At 38.3% G+C, this 25792-nt stretch overlaps 1 protein-coding gene across 3 annotated transcripts in view; it reads right to left on the bottom strand.

Annotated features, from left to right (window-relative positions):
* Window positions 1–25792, bottom strand: part of VGLL3 (vestigial like family member 3) — a 49002-nt gene that overhangs the window by 6716 nt on the left and 16494 nt on the right. For all 3 annotated transcript variants that reach the window (XM_037130776.2, XM_037130769.2, XM_037130763.2), the window contains exon 3: window positions 20006–20539. In XM_037130776.2, the coding sequence (XP_036986671.2) occupies window positions 20006–20539 (534 nt within the window). The remainder of the gene's footprint in view (window positions 1–20005; window positions 20540–25792) is intronic.

Consider the following 25792-nt stretch of genomic DNA (forward strand, 5'->3'; position numbering starts at 1 on the left):
AGAGAAACATCAATGTATGTTTGCCTTTTGTGCGTCCCCTGCTGGGAACTGGCCTGCAGGGAACCGGCCTGCAACCCAGGCATGTGCCCTGACTGGGAATTGAACCGCGATTGTCTGGTTTGCAGGCCCATGCTCAATCCACTAAGCTACACCAGCCAGGGCTAAAGTAGTAAAAAAATTCTTATGTTATTTTGAAATGTATTCCATTATGGGAGTGTTATAAATTATGATGAACAATTAGATATGGTTAAAAACTGAATCTAGAATTGTCAGCAAAATAGATATAGTTGGTTTGCAGCTAATAGCACAAACTTACATTCTATTTATAAATTTAATATTTTTATCACCTCTTCCCCTAGAAATTATTTAAGATGGCTTACCAAAATCCAAACTTCATAACAAGAAAATATAATTTACAGGTAAATTTGAATAGTGACAAAAGGAAAATATATGAACAAGTATGAATTCCAACTCATAGCTAAATTAATTAGGAAGAAGTTTATTGAATTCTGGTTTGAACCTTTGTTTGGTATAGGGAAACAAAAAATGTGACTCTGGGTATTCAGGAGTGAACTGATTCATTTCTGATATGAGCCATTTGCATAGCTCCTTCAATTTACATGGCTTTGAAGGTCACTTTCTTCATTTTATTTTTGAACTGAAGCATAACTGTTTGAAAGAGTAAAGATTCAGAATAATAATTTGCTTATTTTTTAGAGGTTTTATTTATTTGTTTGTTTGTTTTTAGAGATAGAGGGTGAGAGAGAGGGAAAGAAACATCCATCGGTTGCTTCTCCCACACCCCCAAACCGGGGACTGGCCTGCAACCCAGCCCTGACTAGGAATCAAACTGGTGACTTTTCCCTTTGCAGGAAGATACCCAACTCACTGAGCCTCACCAGTCAAGGTGTTCTTAATTTGTTTCAAACCAAATACCAAAACATGAAGGTTAGGCTATTAAATAAGTGATCAAAATGCCACCTGATTGCTGTTGTGTGGGTGCTAAGATCACAGTCTGTCTTCTTGATCCTTGATCTAAAAGTGTTTAAATCTGGGCTGGATGTCAGAAATAGAACTGTTAAATGAGCCAGTATGGTTTTCAACTGCAATTGTTACTAAAACAGCTGCAGTGACTTAATTTCCTGTCTCAACTTGTCAAAGAACTTTATAAAACAATGGCTATTATTACAAAACAGACATGATTAGTTAGTCATTGATGAGAGACATTATAACAATCTACAAAACAGACTCCACAAAGGGAGAGAACACAAATAGGAGACAAAGAAGCAACAGAGCCACATCACTGTCTTCATTCTGTAGCTCTTGCACATTAGGAAAAAGCAACACTTCCGAAGAAAGACTGGTCCCATCTTAATTTTCTCTCATGTGTACTAGTATCACGTTTAGATACAGAATCCATAGCTTCCCTCCTGCCCCCCTTTCAAAAGAAGAGGATGAAGAGACAGTGGAGAAAGAGCAGAAGAAAGAAGAAATGAGAGTATTTGGGGTATACTAATTCTCTCTAAACTTGCTTTACACATTTTCAAATGATTGAGTGGTTAGAATAATTTACAGCCTATCATAGTCTCTGTTGGGTGACTTATAATCTAAACCACCTTAACTGACAATCTGCTGACTGCATAAATATTTTTTTCATTATTAAAATGTCTCATCTTCTGTATGACTCAGTATTTCCACACTGGAAGACTCCATCAATCTATAGAATGTCATCACCGCAAGTCATGAATAGTGTTGGAATCATCACGTGGTTTCAGTGTCTCCCCCCACCCCTTAAATAAAGGCGATCCCTAGTTTCCTTTGCAAAGACATACAACTCTCAAAATAGCATTATCCTTTTTCTGTGGACAAGAATTGAATTATTTAACATAGCCCTAAGTTTTCCAACCAGAATAACATAAGGCATTTTCTCATTATAACTTCATTTTTTGTTGTTGTTTTCTAGTTTTTGCATTACCTTAAAAAATCAGATCAATTCATCTATGAACTTAAATTAGCTAATGTGGCCTTGTGTTTTAGCTCCTTCTTGGTGAAGACACATTAATAAAACCTTTACTTAATTACTGGGTATTCATACCTGTAAATTTCTGTGGGGGCAACTTTGCCCACAAAGTTCCCCCGTCTGTCTGCCATGGATGAAAGTGAAACTACCAAGATATGATCTGCTTGGGGAGGAAAGGTGGCCAATCCCTCAAAGGGGAAGGGCCAAGAGCCCCCTCCTCAATGGCTTTTATTGGGTTCATTTTGCACAAGAATACAGGTGAGGATCAAACAATAGATAGCATTCAAAGAACTATGAGGGCTTATTCTCAGTCAGGGTCAGATAGCTAAAGAGCCATAAAACTTTGAGGAAGCAACTTCTTGTTTGGACCCTTATCATTTAAAGGAGAGCATTCTAAACAAAGCAGGTTTCACAGGATTTTACATGTTCTTTCTTAGGCCTGATCACCCGGATCCTGCTCTAGCCAGCACAGGGCTGCACCACCTTCCCCATCACAGATTTTCAAGCTTAAGTGGATTAGAGCCAGGAAGCAACTCATCACAGACTAACAGACCAAGCACTGGGGGCAGGGGGTAGGGGACAAGCTTTATCTCCTTAGTGGCGCACATTCTGGTGGTCACTCACTCAGCCTCAGCCATGGGGGGCAGTTATAACTCCTAAAACCAGGCAGAGCGATTCCCAACGAATTTCAAAATAGCTATAAGTAAAGTACAAGAAAATGAACCAAAAGCAACAGACCCTAGTAGTAAGTTGCAACATAGAGACGCAGGGCTATAATTTTTTTGTTAGTTGATTAGGGTAGATCAGGATATTTAAAAGCTACCCAGTATATTTAGTGTTTCCAGTAAGGGTTAAAGAGGGCAGAAATTATTAACCCATAAATTTTATGTGGCCTGCATATATCATTAACCCATGATCCAATGTGATCTACCTATATTTAGGATTTACCTAGATTTTCTTACCAGAACAAAAATCCACTGCTATGATTTTCTTCCTATTCAGGCTTTTTTGCTTTCTCACTTCCCTAACTTAAACCTATATAAAATAAGTTCATAAGATATTCTGAAATCTCCCCACCGGCTGTTGAAATCACTCATATTTATCTTCTTAATATTTGTAACCCAGATTGGCTTTATCATTTAGTCAGTGAGCTCGTCAGTAGAAAGGAAAATGAACATCATAAAAGTTATATTAATGAACATTTTCTTTAGGCTGAACATGCCAGGTACTGTGCTAAGTGATTTATGTGAAGTATATCATTTAATGACACTCACCATATCCATTTTACAAGTGAGAGAATTGAAACTATGAAAAATTAGACAACTATCAGGCAATAGAGCTAGCATTGAAAATGAAGTGATCTGACGCCAGAGTCCACAGTCTTGATCTTGACATACGTGGCGCCTTCCATCTGGACCATACAGGCTGCAGGCCGTGACACTAGCCTATACTTCCCTTACTCCCCAAGTCAAAATTATTTCATCAAATCAATTCAAGGAAATGTTCATGCATTTTTATATTCCTTTCGCACTGTTTTGAAACTCTTCTTATTTAACAGATCTGATATCAGGATTAACAAAATAGCTGTCTTGGTGATTCTTTAAACTATGTATCTGCAGTGATTGTCCTAAGACTTAGTAAATGTTTACACAGTAGCTTGTTATACTTCAGATGGAAACTACGTATTTTGACCATGCAACACAGTATGTCATATTAACTGAAATGTTTTTATGATATTCACCCCCTCAAACTTCCCCCGTGTGAACACTGAAGATGTGAGCTGGCCATGTGGCCTGTGAGGTGGTTGTGAGAAATGGACCTGAAAACAAAGACATCACACTGCGGCTTCAGAGGTCCAGAGTCTGGCACTCGGCTAGGAGGAAAACCTACAAGGAAATGTGAGCCCACAGACCCAGTTCCTCCCTGCCTTTCCCTCACCAGCACCACCTGACCAAAACAAAAAAATCTAGACCCAGAGAGAGTGCAAAGGAAGTAAGAACATGACAAAGAAATTAAGGATAATTAGAAGTAGAAAGAAATATTGGTCATGGAAGATCATAATATGATCTCCCTTTAAAATTTGAAGAATCTGCCTGTTTAACAAGGCACTGTAACCCTTTTCCTTATTTTCTCACTGAGACTTTTGGGTGGCAATAGCCTCACAGATTCAACTTTTGCAAATGACTCTAGGAATAGGAAGGAGAGAGAACAACAGGGTGTATCTGGCATCAAAACCAACGGCATATATCAAGGACGAAAAGCCTGGAGAATCCCCCCTCCCTGGATCCTAAATTATCCATGGGCTCTCTGAGAAGGGTACAGATATTAACTTGGAAACAGTTCTGGTGAGCTTGTTAGTATGTTCCATAGCTATGATGTGGATACCCCATGGTAGAAGCAATGGTCTGGGTATCTTGAAGGATGCCAAACACTAAGAAGCTGAACTCAAGTTAAATAGGGGGAACGCAGTACAGAGAATAGATAGGGAGGCAAAATAGCAGGAGGGAATATACTTAGAAACAAAGGCCAGAATAGTATTGAAATGACAAGGCCAGAAATGACACAGCAGCCTCTTATTTGACAACGTTTGTTATGTGACTAACTCTAGGAATAGAAAGACAACTCCCAGGGAGAAAGTAAGGGAAGAATCTGAAAAGAAGTTTTATCACTAAATGGTAAATTGTTGTAAACTAAACTCAATAAAGATATCATTGGGTTAAGGTAAGAATACTCAGGATTGATGAGGTTAGGTTTTCTGCTGTTGAGTAAAAATAAATTGAGTTGCTGAAAAAGCTATACACTGGCACATCAGAGTTTTAGAGATTGTTTAATTGTCAGTCACGTCCACTAGAAAATCACATCCAACTTCTAAGAAAGCATAGTCACTCTACAACACCCTTGACTATAGCTCTTAAGTATGTTGAATGTGTTTCCAATTAATTTTATTGTTGGTGATAAAAAAGGTAATATGGTAGACATACACCAAGGAACATGCTGTTGATATAAAAAGAAGAAAAATAGAAACATAAAACTAGAAAGTGTGGGTAGACTATTTTATGATCTGAAAGTAAAGAAAGTACTCAAATAAACAAATATAGCTTTTAATCTCATAATTAAGAAGACTCTAGAAACCCCTTTGTATCAGTGTGTTTATTAGATCATGAGCTGGCAGATTATTCCTACGTTTCAAAAAATGAATCCCTGCTTCATTTCTGCCTTAGTAAAGACATGTCATATTCATTATAAATATAAATATATACAACATCGTATTGGATGTTATATCAAAGTATGTGACCCTCACCAATAACTCGACCTCTAACTCTGACACAATGAGAAATGACCACAAATGAAGTGATGCTAGAGACAGTCATATCATCTTCTCTTACTTTATAAGATTATCACTGGTAATGATCATACAACTGGGTTTGTGTGTCTGAGCCCTGGGACAATCGATTTAAAGGCTAGTTAAGAATTTCTAAATAAGATCTAGGTGGGGGTAGCACTTTACCACTAACATTGAGGGAAAAATAAGAGTAAGAGCAACCCAATTGAAGAGCCATGATTTCATTTCAAATGCCTATCAAGATAGATCCTGTTTAATCACCATGGAGACCCTCTCTACTCTTTTTTAAAACATCTTTTTAAAAATTATTTCAAAATATCATAAATTCCTTGTTTAAAAATCAAGTTATGGAATAATTAGAAAGTAAAAGTTCTATGTTATATTCTGTCAGCAAACAACTTGCTCGGTACTTTTTGGATGTGCACACACACTCACACTGCTCTTTATACTGTGCTTATGGCAATGCTAACTTCACCAGCAATATTATCTTAGAAAACCATTCCATACCGGGATATGTAGATAAACCCTTTGGAAGTGCTGCACAATATCCATCATACCCTATACCGTAAGCTACATAATTCCCTATAAATCTACATCATTTGAATACACATACATGTATAAATGTGTGCATATGTTACTTGTGTGAATATTGTAGTAGACAAGATAAATTCCTGAAACTATGCTTGCTAAACACAAGCACTTATATATATTTGTATTTACATATTTCATTGTGGATCCTAGATGTTTCAGGAAGTCTGTAACAATAATCATTTCTGTATTATTTATCATTATTACAGAATAAAGGTACTTAATTATTTCAATTTGTATTCCTTCCAGCATTACTGAAGCTGAACATTATGTGATTATGGAACTTCTTTCTATTTTATCTTTGGCCAATTTTCTATACTTTCAAGAAATTAATTTCCTCCTTGATTTCTAAGTGTTTTGTATATTAGATATATTAACCTTTTTTCATATATTAAAAATACTTTGTTCCAGTTTGATGAGTACTAAGTACCTTTATACTTAATATTTAAATGGTGAACAAAAATTCTTTTTTAAAGTTATTCCAAATAAGATGTATTCTTGAACAGAAAATAGATTAAATTTATTATGACACTTGAATTACTGCCACTCTCTTACCATTACAACGCTTACACACCAAAACAATAATAAAAGCTCCCAACTCTGATGGTCTAATAATTTATTAGCAGAGGAAGATTTCTCTGCGTATGAAGATGTTTCCTCCAGGCACATTTAGATGGACTTAAAATCTTCATGTAGTCGTACTGTCAGAAACAATGAGGTGAAAACTGCCTGAACTTGTCAAAATATCTTTAAATTCACATTCAAAAGAGGAGTAGAAACATAAAACCCACCATACCTGATGCTACTAGTAGACCATAAATTACTCAGTTATTGTAAGAAGCACAGCACCTGCATACCTGAGGCGAACAGCGCAGGGGAGAATCAGGGCAGTGCCCAGGTGTTTCCCACTGCTGCTGTTTTCCCGGACTAGACAGCAAGCCACCGTAGTCTGTCTGTCCTACAGAACTTGACTCCCTCCACAACCACGACGCTCTCCTGCACGTAATCTGCAGCCTGTGCCTTTAGCAGCACCCATTTCCTCAGACCTGTGCATGCTAAAATGCCCTGCTGGAGGGGAAATGGGCAAGGACTTTAAGCCTCAGGACGTGGAATTACAAATCTGAATGTCATTTTAAGATTGCCTTTCTAGACTATATAAAATGCAAATCACAGAGTTAGGTTGTTTTTGATCATGGTGGCAATTTGCCACGCTCAAAATTTGCATGTCAGTGTGGTAGCCTCTTGGGTAAAAGAAGCCTGGGATGAGGAGGTGACACGTGGGGTGTGGACACTGCTCACCAACTCACTGACCTCAGCCTCAAAAAGCAGATATAAAGAAACTTTGAAGACAGAGACAAAGAATAAAGAAAAAAGGGGTAGAAGAGTGTAGAAGAGTGAAATGGAAAACCCTCTGTAATTTCTTCTACAGATTTTCTCCCAGAACTGGAAAGGAGAAAATCCAAAAAATGCTTGGATCACTTATTGTAACTGAAACCACAAGTTATAGTACTCTCAAGAGATTCTAACTATCCAGACATCTGTTGGAAAACAAATGCAGCCAAACATGCATCTTTAAAGAGGTTTCTAGGTTATGCAGTGACAGCTTTATGATCCAGAAAATAGATAATCCAACCAGAGGAAGAGCTAATCTGGATCCACTGCTCTCCACACAAACACAATTAGAGACACAACACTAGCACAGGAATCACTTCATCTGGGAGTACAAGTGGTTTAAAGATACGAAAAATTTTAAAATTACTTTAGAACTACAGAAATACAAATCTATCTTATGCCTGCTTGGTTTAAGTAATAAGGCTCTCCATTAAATCAAAACATATCGGAAAATATTCAGTAAGAATGAGGTATGTTGCGTATACATCAATTCTACATTGACATCAGTCATTTTTCATGAGCTTGCTCTCTGACATTATCCAGAAAAGTCTGCCTAATCCAAGAAAACGTAAATAGAACTTCAATGATTGGGAGGATACTAAACATCATCTGATACTGTTCAAACAAAGCAGCCATGAAAATAAGTATTATAACACATGCTTGTGGTTGACACAAATTATGAAGTTAAATCTCCAGTATATCAGGGCTGTATTCAAATGAAAATCAGCGCATTTTGCCTCTCAATGATCTCCTGCAAGACTTTTTTTGGTCATCTTTTGCCAAGGAATTCAGAACATGTTGACCACAGACAACTGTTTGTGAAACCTTATATTATCGATAAATAGAACAATAAGAGAAGAGTTAGGCAGGCTGAAAGAGAATAAAGAGTCTATAAATTCCACAGGGCATATAGAATTTTTGTGGATAATCTTTGCAGCCTGTTGAAAGCTAATGTAAAATTGTCTAGGGACAAGTTCTAAAACAGATTTCTTCTTTTGAGTTATTTCTTTTAGATGTACCCTTATATGTGATATGAGAAATAGTAAAGCATTCCTGAAAAAATAATTTGGTGATACAAAAGTCACTGACTCCTAAAACAGGCCTTTTAATGCTTTGAATGATTCCCCATTTGGAGTCACGCTAGAATTATCCAGGAGTTGTTGGGTTTTATTTTTTAATCTCTATAACTGCTCTCTCAGGTGAGCATGTAAGTTCCTCCTGGGAAGACAGGACAGTTTGGAAAAGTCCCCAGTCTCAAATACAGCTAACTGATGACAACTCCTTTAAGAAGCAATCAAGGCATTGCTTGCAATTTTCTTGCAATTAAAAGAAATCAGAGAGCTATCTATAAAAACTTGTTTACAAAATTAATACTCACATGGAGAATGAGTCAATTTTTAGTTCACAGTTTTTAAAAATTAGCAAGTATTAATAGAGTTTGGGTGAATAGGTATCTCCTTAGTCTAACTTCCTTGATCTGCACATAGTTTCAGTTGGACCTTTCATGAGTGATGAGAACAAACATCTTGGCAAGGCATAAGCTCGTGGGAGAGGTTTTAGTGCCCTCTCATTCCATGCCGGGCAGTGTTTGCTCTAGAGAAAACCAGGTTTAAAATGTCTTGACGCTGTACATCTCGATAACTCTTCAAATCCTTATATTATGCTTAATCCCACCTCTGCCCAACCAAGAAAAAGCACCCAGTTGTCAATGTATGGCCAATACCAGCTAACACCACTACTAGGAAATTCAGCTCCAACACAGATATGAATTAAGTTATATACAATAGGGAAGTAGCAGAGGCATTTAAAGCAAGCATCTTGAAATGATGCTATGATGATCTACAGCATGAATTTCTTTTTCTGTGTGAAATGCCCATAGTTATTAAGAATAATGAGAGCTTTAGTTCTGCATCATGTATCACCATCTAGAAAACACAAGCATGGGCGTTGGTTCATGAAATCTCCCAGTTGTGTCAAAGTAGGGCATATCATTTTCATTTTTCATCTAAGGAAGAGGTTTTGAGACTTATTCGATATAATACAGCTAAGTGGCAATATGGGTCCCAGATGTTTTTTTTTTTTTGTCCCTCTGCTTTGCCCATTCACATCTCTGGACATACATTTCTACATCTCTGTAAAGTTCTCTATCTTGGCTATTATTTCCATGAGTCCCTAAGTGATTTGAGGGTGCAAATTAATTATTAATAAAATAAACTCTCTTTCCTCCCTGTTTGTGCACTTATTTCTGTTTCACACACATACATATGCACATGCATACATACATACATAAAAACATACATATATGAGGTCTTTCCAGGAAATGTCCAACCATTGTTTCTATAATGAGAAGGGTTTGGTCATCCATTTAACCCGCAGCCAAGGAAAGTGGACTGGAATGCACATGCATGAACAGTGATGACTTGTGACTAGTCAGTGGGGGCAGCAGATGACACTGACTGAGCATGTGCACTGTGTAGCCGTCACATTCAAAATGACTTAGTAGAGCAAAGAATCTGCATCAAATTTTGTGTAAAGCTTGAACATTCCTCCGCAGAAACTTTTTGAATGATTCAGAAGGCCGTAGCTATGGGCAAGTGGTGATTAGCAGGTTTGTCATAACAGCCCATTCATGCATCACATCTCGTGCAGTCTATTGGCGAAACATGAAATCACTCAGGTGACTCAGCTTCCCTATAGCCTACATCTGGGGACTTGTGAATTCTGGCTTTTCCCAAAACTAAAATTACCTTTGAAAGGGAAGAGATTTTAGGCCATAGGTAAGATTCAGGAAAATACAAAAGGGCAGCTGATGGCAATTGGGAGAACTGTGTAAGGTCCCAAGGTGCCTACTTTGAAGGGGACTGAGGCATAATTGTCCTATGTACAATGTTTCTTGTATCTTGTATCTTCTTCAGTAACTGTCTCTATTTTTCATAATGTGTGGTTGGATATTTTCTGGACAGACCTTGTACATGATTTTTTGTTCTAAACCTTTCTCTCCTCTTTAAACTCAAATCAGTGACCCCAATATCTGCAGTCCTAAAAGGAAACACATGTTGACAAACTAGTTTTCTTTGCTTTTATTAAGTTATAGGTACATGTACACACACCACACAGACACACATACATAAAGAATATCTTGTCATCCATTTTTGACAAGAAGTGCATACATGTGCTTCTGTATTTTTTATTTTTTGTAGTTAGCAATACCACAAGAACATAATTCACTAATAGATCTCCTTCTTCATGGCAGTCACTTGATTCTGGCCTGTTGCTACTGTGGACATTGTCACAATAAACAATGTCGTGCATATATCTTCATACACAGCTGCACTTATTTATGCGGTACAAACTCACAGGGCCAAAGTTTATGAGTATTTCAAATTGCAATGCATTCCTGGTTTACTTACTTAAAAACCTTCTAACTTATTTTTCTATGAGCAATGTATGAGAAATAGCATTTTCCCTAAAGGAAGAATGTATTTTACGGGGATTCAAACTGATACACATGCATACACATGTAGCTATTTATATTATTAAACAAATACATCCTAAAACATGAGGACTCCCTCAGAAAGCTCCCGTGGTTGTCATGTTAGGTAGGAAGAAGATCTGTGAGGGAAAATCCCATGCTTTGGGCATCGTGACATATGGCACCACTCTGTGGACAGAGGCCCAGAAGAGAGCCTGGATAAGATCCGCAGGGCTCTCGGACAGCCGTGGAATTTCATTAAGGTCCTGCAGAATCCAGCCATGGATACTCAACACTGACAGCAGCGCTCTGGAATGCATCTCTCTCTCTGATTCACCATCCAGGTCCTTTTCATGCAGATCTCACTCTCTGGCTGGGATCTCCTGGCCTTTCACATGCATCTCAAAGATGGTTCCCATTACCCTTCTGATCACGAAATTGTCATTCTGAACATGTGCCCTGGACAGCTAATGCCATTCAAGAGTGCATAAATATTTTAGCACATCTTTGGTGATTATTTTCTCTCAGTAAAAAACAGATTTATGACATTAAGGCAATGAAAAAGTTTTGCACAAAGTGTGAAAAAATTTGGTTGTTAATTACTAGAGTCTTTACTGCTACTGAAGCTTTTTAAAAGTCCAGAGAAAGTATTAGTTCATAAAACTTCTGCCTAGTATTTTTTAATCAGCAACTACTGCCTCGTGACATTTTAACTATCAAAATTCAGATAATGCCCTCCAGGTAAGTATCCAGAAATCCATAAACCTTTACTGAACAGTAAAACTGCCATGGAGAAATGACAGTGTCCTAGGGCTGGCTTCTATCCAATGCCATTTAATGTGTCTCACTGCTGAAATCAGATGATTAGAAGTAAACTCATCTGTCCTACAACACCACTCCAGAAAATGTCCTCACTTCTTCACTTATAAAAATCACTACTAATGTCAGGATAAACTTCAATGAACCCCAGAACCTTCGGAATTGCAAAAACAAATATATATGCTCAATGGTAAAGTGGTGTGAAAGGGAGAGAAACTTTGTACTTAGCCACCTTCAACATGCTACTTTGATGTCTTCTCCAGGGTGAAAAATACCTTAGTACTTTATATTCCATGTAAATTGTATTATCCTGTGAATTATTACTGTGTCTCTCCAATGATTTCTCTCCAAATTTACCACAACTCTCTCTTTCTCTCTCTCTCATCTTAAAGTCTGGAATGGGAGTGTTATGATACGAAGTAAATATTCAAGTACATTAGGTTAGTAACTCTCAGTTTCCTTTAGTCTCTTTTTTTTTTGGCCAATGTATATGATCAGAGAGGGAAATAATTTCCAGGAGCTTATTAGATCTAAAGCTCCATGATTTTAATTCCCTTACTATCCTCAATGACATCTAAAACTAGTGACGTTTCAAAAGGAGGTGTTAAACTAGTTCAGCATGGTTATTCTGAGAACTTAAAAACAATCACAATATTTCTTGCCCAGGCTTGTCAGCATCAGATCACCTACCAGAAGGCATGGGTCTTGAGATGTGATCTAGGGAGATGGATCAACCTTGTCAGCGGCTGGATGGGAAAGCAAGTTGTGACTTGATGTCCAACCCTCCTTCCTGGAAGGAAACTTTCTCTCTATTTGCTGCTCTAGTGCATAGCTAATTTCTCCCTGCTTTTTTATTTCTTGTATTTGATAAAACAAAGCTAGGTACGTTTCTATGTACAAAGAGCAATGTAAAGCATCTGTATAGTATTGAGCAAAATTGATCACAATATCTTAAATACTGAGATAGCTTAATTCATCTATTTTAAAGCGAACACTATATAATAATTTAAGGCAATAATAATTATGAGTTAAGGTTCATTAAAATACAATTTTATGATTTGTAAATGATGGCCTTTTCACAAAACATTCAGATTAAAAGATTCAGAATAAGCCAAAATTTTTTAATGTATTTTACCAGTTTTATATCATAAAAAATCCAGAAAACCATGCAAGGCAACTAGGCCTTTATGCTGTAGGCAGACACCAAGTGTCTCCAAAAGGCACCAATGAGGAGGACAGGTGTGCTCCAAACCTCTCCACCGGGGTCCAGTGCTTCCTGGCTATTGTCAAACTTTAGTCCTCAAAAACTTTTCCAGTTTCTTATCAGAAAATGTCTATTCACAGGTTTATCAAGCACATTGATATGAAAGTTTCTTCAGAAATAATTCAATTTCTGGCTCAACACCTGAGAGAATACTTAGAAACATAGCTTCCTGTACTTATTGAAATTTTCATGGCCTGCATTTAGTAATTTGTAGATCCAGTAGCTATTGTAGGTTTATTTTTCTCTGTCTAGCAAGAATCAGTGTCCCATTCTATGATACATAATCTTGATTTCACTTCAAAGCTGAAATTATGGTTCTTAGTGAGAAATGAACCAGACGGTGTTTAATATCTGGCTCTAATAACCTCGTGGGGCAGAATCACCCAATTCTACGTGGGGCAGAATCTACCCAATAGTAGATTCAGTCACCCAATCTACTATTTCTGTGAATGTATAGCCAATGTTTACATGATAAATATCTTGAAAAGCCAGAGGTACATCATCCTCACGTTAATTCCCTTTTACCGCCATATTTCCTGAACCTGGGTCATAACACAGAATGTTATTTGGGGGGGGGGGTGCTAATTTTAGCCTATTTAAATGCATGTTAACAAAACAAATACGTGTATCTCAACTCCTGTTTATGTGCGTTGTATACTGAAGAATTGTGACATTCCTCAAAATAAAAAAAAATTATAACAAAATTGTAGCTAAAATAACATGAGGGATCCTAAGAAAAATAAATCTGTGGATCTAGAGATGAAAACGATCTCAAGCCATGAGCAGCTTGTGTTTACAAAAAAGTCATCATACCACAAAGCATAACTGCTTTTCCTTTTGGTAAATTGAAATTCAGTGGATGAAGTAGAAGTTATAAACAAAGCAACTTTTTATTTCAGTAGAAAAAAACCTTCATTAACAAATCTTTACTTGAAAGAATTAATTCAAACTGACTGTGAGATGGAACATTTTAAGTCTTATTTTAGGTAAATTATTGGCAATAACAGGGAATAAGAATGTCAGCATGTCAGTAAAATAGTTATGGCCAATGAAAGATGAATAGGAGGTCAGAATGTACTTAATGTCATCACAAAAACAAAATCTGAGCACGATAGGAAGAGGCATATTCTTGAGTTCACACACGCATATCTAATAATATGTTGTATTCCAATCACGAGTCTGTCCACCTTCAGGTCTCTTCCTCCTGACACAACACCCTTGTACAACACCCTGAGCCAACCGAAGTTAGCACTCCGCACTCTGGACCCCCTCTTTCTTCATCTCACCCTTCTAGGCATTCATCTCTGGCCCCACCTACCCTTCTTAACCTACCTTTCTACAGTAGCTTAATTTAAGGTGAAAGTCCCTGATAAAAGTTAAAAACTCTGGTTTTTGTTATGGGAAAAAAAACAAGTTAAATAGCATTTCCCAAAGACCATTCCATGCGAAATCAGTAAGTATGTTAAAAACAAAATATGCACATGAAAACATCACGGTAAAAATATCTCCTATTAAAATTTAATATATTTCTTTGCTAAAGAATGGATAATAACCTTTTCCATACTAAAGTGAACTATGACCTCAAAGAGAAGTATGTAGTAGGCAATGTTAACCAGTTCATTTCAACATGGACCTTTTTTTTTTTTTTAATTAAGCTCAAATTTTCACATGCTGAGCCTACTGTTCCCAGGAAACCCAGCTTTAAGATTTTTAAAAGGAATGGGAAAAGCCTAATGTGGGATTTGGGATAGCAGCATTTTGGTAAAGATGAAGATTTTCATGAGGAGGGCAGATGCAGATGCCCTGCAATCTAATCAACAGAAATGTAATATCCATTCAAAAAAGGGAGGAATACGTGAAAGCAAATCAGGCCTGACCCAAAACAGAGCCGGGACATGGGTAAGGCAAGTGAGGTACCCTGGGTGCCAAATTTAAGGAGGCACATAGAGGCAGGACTCTGGGAATGAGTGTTTCTTCAGATTTTATGCCTCAGCCACCACACTCTTCTAGCCCCAGCTTGGGACCTTCAGAGAAGATAGACCATTTCACTTAATTGTCATGGAATAATTTTACCTGCAAAACCTCAGAACTCTATTGCTATATATTGTGCAATATTTTTAAATTAATTGCAGATATATTAAATGTCCCTTGAAAATATCAAGAAATATAGAAATATATAAAATAAAAGTGAAGTTGTCTCAAATTCTACCCTCAGGTATGTACTTAAGTGAATTAAGAACAAAACTTGTATATGAGTGTTCATCATAGTACTATTATTATTAGCCAAAAGACAGAAACAAACCGATTAATTGTTAAACAAAATGTGGTATGTATATTCATACAATGGCATAGTATCCACTCTAAAAGGAGTAAAGTTCTGACACATACCACATGGATGAATCTTAAAAACATAGGCTAAGTGAAAGAAGAAAGGTGCAAAAGGCCACATATTGTACAACTACTTATATGAACTGTCCAGAGAAAGAAAATGCATACAGAGAGAAAGCAGATTAATGGTTGCCAGGGCACATGGGGTGGAGGGAGAGAAACTGGGAGTGACTCCTGAGAGACATGGCATCTCTTGTTGAGCTGATAGATACGTTCATTGTGTACATACTAAAATCCACTGGATTGTACATTTTTAAATGATGTAATATATGACATAAGATATATATCTCAATAATAATAATTTAAAGGCTAAAAGGAATAAGGGTCTGTTCACCTTTCCTTTTTGTAGCTAGCATTTGTAGATTGCATTTATAGAGTGTCTATTAAGACACTCTGTTAAGACGCAGGGCACATTTCTAACTGTTTCACTTTTTAAACTCATTTAATCCTCAAAACGACCATAAGGCATCTTTGAAAGGTAAGTCGAGGTATCCAGGAGGTTAAGTACTTTGCCCAAATCCTGTAGCTAGTCAGTGACAGAGGCGGGCTTTTAAAATCAGTCTTTCTTTAAAGCTTGATGCCCACTAATTACTAATGACCGGTAATCATTAATACTGGGGGTACATACTTCTAGATAATTTTCATGGAGGAAGTTCAGGTGCACACATGTGTGTGCTCGTACAGGTAGATAAAAATTACATACACAGGACTAGACAGAGGTCAGAAAACTGCAGTCCATAGGCCACACCAGGCCCCTTGTCTGCTTATAGATACAGCCCATGAGCTCAGTATAAAAAATGGGTTACATTTTTAAATGATGGAGAAAAATGGAATAAAAAAGTAGCATTCCATGACACACAAAAAGTATGCAGAATCCAAATTTTAGTGTCCATCAATAAAATTTTATTGGGACACAGCCATCCTCATTTATTTAAGTTTGCACCGTGGCTGCTTCTACACTACAAAAGCAAAGCTCAGTCATGGTGACAGAAAGTATGACCCTGCAAAGTATTAAATATCTCTATCAGGGCCTTTATAGAAAAATTTCAGACCCTTAGATTTCATCACACATGACACTCTACAACTTTCTTTGGTCAGATTTCCTACAGATGGCTGCAAAATAAAAATGCATCTAAAATTATTAAACCTTTCCCCTACTGATGAAAATGCCATATCCTTTATCAAATTGTTCTCAGAATGGTTGCATTAGTTTATCTCCTAATGGAATGTCCCTGAATTTTGAGATGTTTTATGCCTGTCTCACCTGAATGCAGGCTCTTCTCTCTGCTGCCCAGTTGCCACTCGACATTTGATGCTAAGTCCTGAGCTGAGCCTCTGATTTTGGCTGCACGGTCAAGTCAAGATTGCATTGATCGGGTAGAGGAACCCATCTCTCATTCATCTCAACTACCTAGCTTTTGCCCGTTACACAAAAACTTCTGTCATTAAATAAGTAGATAAGTGGAAGAGGAACTGCTACTCTTTTTTGTCCCACTATAGTGGATATTGCGATGGGCCACTGTTCCCTTTCCACTGGGTTGACCCATTCATTTCCCTCCCGTTGGCAGCTCATGACTTTCAGTCATTTCTCCCTTCAGGAATTGCCTTCATCTGTGTAAAGCCATCCTGCTTATTGTAGTGCCCCCTTTCCATAGGCTAATCTATCCAGCAACCAGTCAATGCAGGAATCCATCTTGACTTAAGGCAGGATAATTATAAGAAGCCATCCGAGCTCCAGAACTCCCTGTAGAATCAACTAAGGCTCGGCTAAACTTAATCACAATGAAACATCTCCTACCCAGTTCTCGCATCCCAAAGTTGTTATCCCGAGAACATTACCCCATGAATTGTGTTCAATCAAATCTGCATCTTAAAGTCTATTTCTTCAGCAAACTGACCTAAAACCCTCCTCTCTAACTCTTCTCCAAGAAGAGAGATATGATATTTAATGTGATGCCTTAGTTAGGAGAAGAAAATGAGCTCTCACAGCTCAGCCTCTTCCTCTCTTTCTAGGCCAACCCCCATACAGAGGAGTACACACTCTACCTGCTACTGCCAACTGCGTGGTAAGCACCCCAGCACCATACTTCATATTATGCTTCTCAGATTTCTTTTCACGGTAATGGTGCTCCAGATTGTATGACCAAGAAGATGTCTATAGGAATATTCTCTGAACTCTAAGATTTTTCCTAGGCATGCATCTCTCAGGATCTAAATTTAGCCCAAGACACTACAAAGTGGAGTTGGAACAGTAAACCTAATCTAGGATCTCCAATTTAACCTGATCATTGATTATACTAACAATCTGATCTTTATTTCATGGATTCCCTTGCCTTCGTTTTTTATTTAGATTAAAACTATGAGACAAGGATGAATCATGATCATTCTCCTAAACCCACACCAACAAAGAGTAGCATTGCATAAGTCCAACATATGCAATCTTCATTTATCATTATTAACCATTAATAGTCTAACGGTCTAAACCAATAATAGTCTAGTATACATACATATATGGGGAGATGCTGCCATAGCAATTCCTTGGAGAGGAATTGGGTATTTACAATTTACGAAATTTTCAGACAGAAAAACTAATGTTTCCTTATTTGTAAATGAATCAAAGAAGACCCATTTCAGAATTAGTTTAAGAATTAGGAGTGAAAATACGTATAAAGTACCTCTGGCAATATCTTATATAGTAGGTACTCAACAATGTTAATTCATAACTCAAAGAGAACAAAACTACTCTCTCCTCCACTTCCAAAAGTTAGGAGGGTGACTTTCATCCCCCCCAAACTATTTAAAGCTAAAATTCTGAACAATGCGTTAGTGAATCAGGCTTACACCAAAGTTGACAACTACAAATGAACAGAGAATTGGAAACAGAGGGCAACAAGCAATCACATCCATTTTCCATCTTTATGTTATGCACATAGGGAATGCTTTGGATTTCATGTTTTTGTCCTCTTAAAGTCCATAGGTTAAATCCTAATGCCCAATGTGATACTATTAATAGGAGGTGGAGCCTTTGGTAGGTAATTAGGTCTTAAGGGCGGAACCCTCATGAATGGAATTAATGCCTTTATAAGAGATGCCAGGGAGCTCCCTTGTCCCTTATGCCATGTAAGGAAGCACTGAGAAGACAGTGTCTAGGAACCAGAAAATAGATCCTCACCAGACACTGAAAGTGCCAGAACCTTGATCTTGGACTTACCACCTTCCAAACCGGTAAAAATTAAATGTAGTTTAAGCCACCCAGTGTATGGTATTCTGTTACAGCAGCCCAATGTGACTAAGAAAGGAGAGAACATCTCCTTTGCTAATAAGGACACTGTTACCTCTGGCCACATAGGTACCATGGGAGGGAGATAGGAAATAGCCTCCAGAAACTGGCTACCCATGATGGCAGCTACCAATTTGGGTCTCTAGTCAGATCTGGCCCCAGGCATCCAACAACCCAAGAGTTGCCATCCTTCTGCTAGTATACGGCTAAGGAAGAATGGAAGCCTGTGGCGGTTTGCCCCATCACATGCTCTTCTCCTAGAGAGAGAGAACCAAGTCCCCTGATAGTTTGTTTAGAAAAGATGTTTGAACCCAGAGACCCAAGAGGAAGCTGAAATGGGTGAGACCAGGCAATGACCATAGTTGGAAAGCTCAGTGCAGACCCAGTAACCAGAGTAAGGCTGTTGACTCATGTCAGAATGAATGCCACTTAATGCTGGGCATTTATTATTCCAAGGCACTCTCTGCTGTGAACCATCTCTCACTTTAAAGATCCTGAACACTACAGTAAAAATAAGAAAAGGAGGAGTTTCTTTAAACTTTTGGACAGAAAGTTCTAATATGTCATAAAGTCTTCCAAGGAGAAGAACCTGGGGCTGGAGGTGATGGTGGGTGACTTTGGAATGTAGACTCTGAGGATGTAACCACTGCCCAGACTGGTCTTGTTAGGCAGCACTCTTAATACTATTAATATGACTAGTCTGCTCCAAAAACCAAGTACAAACATTTAACACCATGATGTTCAGAACTAGTGAATTCCAGAGAGGAGCTAATTGCTCTGTGAATAAATATTTCCCTTAACATTTTTTATAAATCTCTTGAATATAAACTTTATAGCAGTTTTATAAAGTCAGAGAGAGAAACAGGAGAAAAAAGGGATGGAGACGAGAGGGACAGAAAAAACAGAAGGCAAAGGAAGAAAAGGATAGGGAAATTCCATTTTTTAAAAAATATATTCTCTAATCTTTTTCAAACAGTAGGCCATGGACTACAATCCAGAAAGCAGTTTGTTATAGAAATAACAAGTAAGACCTAACAAGAAAGAAGAGAAGGGAAAATTACCGAAACACACTATTTATGATTGCTATCAGGCATTACATACAGCATAGAGCACACAGACAGGGGGGATTTAAAGAACATGCTCAATATTTTACAAACATCAGTCGCCAGAGATTCCAGCCCAAAGGAACAGATTACTAGATTAAGAAATGGGAGACAAGTTCCGAGACCTTTCTCAGTCTGTACTCCATGAACTAGTCATACCAGTTTCTGCAGGAATGCAGAAATTATTGCAAAATGGTTCGGTTCTATAAACACATTGGCAAAGCTTAACTTACATATAAAAAATATTTCAAGGTACTTAGAAAATCCCCCATTTTAAAATATTTATTTCTTAACCTCTTCTTCTCTTAATGGAAAAAAGGAATCCCCCCAGCTCACCTGTATCAAACCCCACACTTGGCACTATGTCCACAGTTCCGTGGAAGGCTCCGGCCCACGCTGAGGTAGCAGTGGTGACTGTCGTCGGGTCTGTCTTTGTGATGTCACACTGAGGAGCGGGAATCCTGGCTGCTCGCACTGGAGGCATCAGCAGGGGCCCGTAGGACGAATCCAGGGCAGATGCAGCAGAAGGGTGAGGGTGGTGGTGGTGGTGGTGGTGTCGGTGGTGCATGTGAGCGTGGGGGTGGTGGTGTCGCAGGTACACATCATGCATGTGGCTGTAGGAAGGGCTCACCTGAGATGCCAAAGGGTAGTGCCAGGACTCAGACACGGGAGGGGGAGGGGCTGGGCCAGTCTGGTGCAGGCCGTGTCCTGGCCAGGGACTAGGGTCGGCTGCTGTAAAGGTGCCAGGGGGTGCAGTGACCTGAAAGTCGGGATGAACTCCCCCCAAACAGGGTGCAGGTGGGGGCTGGTAAGAGCTGGTCCAAAAGGAAGTCGGGAAACTATTCCTCTGATTTGAGAGAGCTGTGCTGTCTGAGAAGACAGAAAAATAAATTATTTATGTAAGATTCCACTCTGGGACAGACTTGCCTCTACATGTTCAATATTTTACAGCAGGCACTTCACACACAGAGGTGAGCTGAGACTAGTGAAGCCTCCACACTCCCATGCCAAGTCAACACGCAGGGTTCAAGGTGCTGACTGAGTCCCCTCGCCCAACCCGAGTTTGTTTGGCTTATGCAGTTACAATCCACACTGAGTTGTGCAAGTCGGAATGAAGAGCTCCAGTTCCTCCTGAGTGTCCTGCCGTCATCAAGTCTGAGCAAAGGTGATAGGTCCCTTTCTCGCAGGTAAAGAAAGCTTATGCCATAGACCGTGGTCCAGGTAGGTTCAAAATGATGATGTTTACTAACTTCTTTTAGATGCGAATATTGTCAAACTAAACATTTTAATGCTGAAAAGAACAAATGGAAGTAAGGTTGCACTTAATTATGCTCACCAACACTAATTTTCTATCAGAAAGAGTGTATTCTAAGCTGATTATTTCTTTAGAGGTCTGGGAGTCTCTGGACTGAGAATAATAGTTAATATTTAATTATAGTGACCAAATGCCCAACACCAGGCCAGGGGCTGTTCAAGGATGATCTTAATGGACCCTCACTTCCACTAAGTGACTACCTAACTCTGCGAGGTAGTTGTTGCTTTTTTTATTGCTGTTGTTATTCTCATTTTAGCCATGTGGAAATCTAGGCAGGGAAGAAGCCCAAGACTTCACGGCTGGCAAGGAGAGATTCAAAGACAGGTAGTCTGCCACCTTGATGGCCAGCATTCTCCACAACTGTGCCACAAGAGGGCACAATTGTACTCTAACCTCGACCTTGGACTTCGGTGAAGGTTCTGTGGAAATCAAGAGATCCAAATAGAAGTAAAGGGTTTGAGAAGGCCTTTGTAAAGGGGAAATTATATCATATCAAAGAATAGCACTTGGAGATAAATTAGAAAGAGGAATAACCCTCCTCATCTCTGCTTAAATTCAAATTTCTCCACTCAATCCTTATATTTATAGATGACCTACTCTGTACCAAACAGAGGGAGGTCACAGATGATCGGATAGATGTCACGTTTAATCACAATCTGATGGGGGACAGATACATAAATGGACGTGTGCAATGTGACGTAGCGGGTGCTCTCCTAAGGGGAAGGGTGTAGAGAAGGTTCAGAAGCAGACTAAGAAGGTTACAGCTAAATTGAAAGGGAGAGTAAGGTTAGCCTTGTTTAGAAATAGTGAAGAGTGTTCTTGGCAAATGAAAAATTATGTGAAAAAAGGCCAAAAATTATACACACATACACTTACACACAAAGTAGCATTTGAAGGACTAAAAAAGAGTTCTGTTGGCAAAAGGTGGGAAAAATTCAGAGTAGGGTCCTAGAAGGTCACAGATGGCTATGGCCTTGCCAACCACATACTGAATATGGGTGCTGTCCTGAGAAGGTCTCGCTGAGCTTTGAAGGGTTGTAATCTAGAGACTGATGAGTCAAATCTGTTCAGGAAGATTGATACTGCCAGCCATAGCCTGCAGCTGTGGTGCGGTGTAACTGAGCGACTCAGCGAGCACTGAGTGAGCTGAGAGGAGCTGGTGCCCAACTCTTGACATGTATCATTTTAAGGCCGAAAATGGATCTGGTGACTTCTCCATGGCTCAGTTTCTTCCACTAAAATATGAGCCACTTCAATGAAAATTCCTAGTACCTTCTGTCTCCACACTCCTATCACTCTGTAAGTGGCCTATAAAGTATTCTATCTATAGATAAAGATAAGATTACTTTAGCACATTAATCACACTTGAATAGTAAGATGATATTTTTATACTGGGTTACACACACCAACACACAACCTTGCTAGACCTTTCAATTGAACAAAGGATATTCTAAGAAGTAGTCTGAAATAAAAGTATTCAGAACTTTGACACATCGTATTTTCTTTTCATAAATTTCCAGGACAGTTTTTATTTGTTTGTTTTATCTTCAGGGAAAACTTGTATAATGTGAATCAACCATCACCTATGTAACTGGACTAATATAACTAGGATATTGCTGTGGTGTTCAAACCTTCCTTTCTCTAGCTTCCGCAGGGCCACACACCAGCACTGCAGTTTTCCCATTCTCTGCTGGAAAACCCAGAGTTGCCATTCACACTATGGACAGACAGCTCTCTGTCTCCCATTCAAGTCTCTCCCCCACAGAACCTTCATGAAAACCTTGGAAAAATCTAAGAAATGATTATCTTCAAAAGGCAAAGGATGGAAGTGGAAATCGTTATTCAAGTCTTCAAACAGTCCTGGAGAACTCTTCATTGAATGAATTTGTTTTGTTACAATATCAATCCATCAGAAAATAGTGCTTCAAATCATACTTACTGGCACTGGAGCAAATATGTTTTATTTAGGAAAAGTCTTTCTGTGAAATATGAGAAATGGCTGCTAATGACAAGAAAGAAAATTATGTGAGCTGTGAGAAGAAAATTTAATTTGCCTTAAATGATGGCTATTACAGAATACTTCTGTCACACCCACAATGGAAGCTGTCAAAGTGTGAAGTTCAAGCCCACACATGGAGTTTACAGAGGCTCCTTGCATGACATGGTACAGCGTGGCCACCACCAATCTGCCACTTTGCTCTCACAGATCCAGTCTTTGGTACCGAATAGTTCATTCTGCTCATAACTTTCATTTCTTGATGGGACCAGAATCCCATCATAAAAACTGCTGAACCCTACCCACAGGTGTGTGCCAGAAATACAGAGCTCCCCTCATTGAAATCCACCATTAAAATATCAAAAATACAGAAAGTGTATGCCATTTTGGGGATGCTTTCCTTTTATTTCTTTTCATTTAAATGTATTTGGGCCCAATTTTATTTTATAGATGCGTAAGCATTTTGGATATGCATGTACAAATGTGAATAATGAACAAATTTCTTACCAAAAATCATGTCCTAATTATGAAGTATTGTATTGTGATTAGTGAACACATTATCATTGAAAGTGGAACTCTATTTTTTAAAATGCACTTCATAAAGTCTGAACAAAGCTTTAAACTATCTCAGGGAAAAGTAAAATTACAAGCAACTTAGCATTTTCCCAGATGGTTTGTCTCCTGAGGTTAATGTAGATTGTGCAGAGATCTATACAGACCTTTAAAAAACCACATTGCATTTTACAAGTAAATGAAATGGTATTGAATAGACAATCTATTTATGGAACAGTCTAAATTTCAAAACCACTATTTGGTAACTTGATTATTAAGAAGAAATACTGATACAAAGAAACAGATGATATGCTTTTTTTCATGCCTGGGAATCAGTGTACTTATTTCATATGTATGTAAATTTTTTTCATTACATGACTCTTTGCTTAAGAGAACTTAATCACAGCCACATTTGTTGGACCGAAAAGCACATGAGAAACTGCACGAACTATTTCTACGCAATATTACTTTTCAGGTTAGTGGGGGCAATTCAGAACTGGATGGCATTAACACCCCGTGGTGACTGAGGGGTCGGTGTTGCCGGCTCCTTGGGGGATGTGAACACTGAGAGTCTGACATGTACAAAAAATCCCTACTTTGACCCACTTTGTATTTAGGATTAAAAATGTTGTACACACACAATCTATTCCTAAACAACAACAAAATGTCAAAATTTGTACATGTCCAATACAACCCACCCAAAGCATATCCAGTAATTTCGCTGTGCTTACACCAGAAATACCTTAGAGATACAGAAGAGTGGTTCTTTCAATTCAGAGTAGCTGGGATACTTTTTACGTGAACTCTAAATGTGTCTGAAAAGGGCAAACAATATAAGCAAGAGAAAATTCAATGTTTATTTTTTAAAAATTATATATTAATTAATTTTGAAAAACTACATTGAATGAGAAATGGGGTGATAAAATAATATAGAACCACTCTATTTTAAAAAATATGTAGGAAACAGTCTTTGAATAAATATTGATTTAAAACATCAATGTTAAAAGATAACATTTACCTTTTTATTAATTACAGTGGAAAATTGCTATTACATTTATAATCTAAAGGATCCACACTATAATTTAATTCCCACTCTCTTGTTGGCTTCCCATGAAAATAAATTGTTGGGTCAGAGCCGAAAGGATATATGTTACACTATGTTCTGTCACTTAGGAATTCAACACTACCATTATGTCCAAAGACTGCCCTCTAGTAATTTTGTTCTAGAGTCATTCAACTAAGCCTTGTGACTCAAAAATGAGAGACTCCAGGCACACTCCTTGGATGCAGGACGATGTGGTACTTCAGACCTCACCCTCCTTCTGCATGCCTGTTCTAAGCTTCCCAGCAGCTGTGGTCTCAGCAGTGCCCCTGGAGCAGTAGCTCAGCTATCTCATTCCCAGTCTCCACCAGCTCTAAAATGTAGACCTCCCTCCCTTTTTGCCTTCTGCTGTTTTAGGTTAGCACTCATTCTGACAGGTCTTTCTTACCAGAACTAGTTTTTCCAAGCATACACTACTAGGTCAATGAAGCAACAATAACTCTGCCACTACAATAAGAAAAAAAATAGTAAGTTTACTATTCCACATGTTTTTTAAGTCAGTGATATATACACATACACCACTTTCTGTAATAGTACTGGGACACTGAGGTTAATGCATGGACATATTTGGAGCCGATGTTTCTAGTTGGATGGGGATTAGAGGACATTCAGATTCATTAGGTTCTGGGCACTGAGATCAATGTGTAGACATATTTGGAGCTGATGTTTCTATTTGGATGGGGATAAGGGAACAATCAGATTCATTAGGTTCTCTTAACTGAGAAGCCCTATTTAATCCCTGCTAAAATGTACAGTGAAATAAGAGAGAACTGACGTTGATATTGTGCCAAAGTACAAATATTTCTTGTCAATTGTTTGTCTAACAGCTGCAAAACGCCTAAAGAGGACTTTACTCACACCGTCAAGACACACACTCAAAGTATGACCATTATTCCATTATTAGCTGGCACTCTATTCTTGTCTAAAGATTTACTGTGTAAATATATTCTGCATTCAACCATAATTCAGTTTTAAATTCCTTTGTAGCACTGTAGCACTTGTGTAGCACTGTAAAAATTCATGCCATAAATTAGACCTTTTAATTTAATGCAGCTGGTCAGCAGCTCCTGCGTAAAATCTTACCACCATGGCCATTAACACCGTCAATAGCCTGAAGTACCTACTAGGTCCAAGACACTGTGTTTTTGCCAGAAAGCC

The sequence above is a fragment of the Artibeus jamaicensis genome, unplaced genomic scaffold, assembly GCF_021234435.1.
Source record: "Artibeus jamaicensis isolate MK-2021 breed Jamaican fruit bat unplaced genomic scaffold, CSHL_Jam_final contig_3114, whole genome shotgun sequence".
In the NCBI taxonomy this organism is placed as follows: Eukaryota; Metazoa; Chordata; class Mammalia; order Chiroptera; family Phyllostomidae; genus Artibeus; species Artibeus jamaicensis.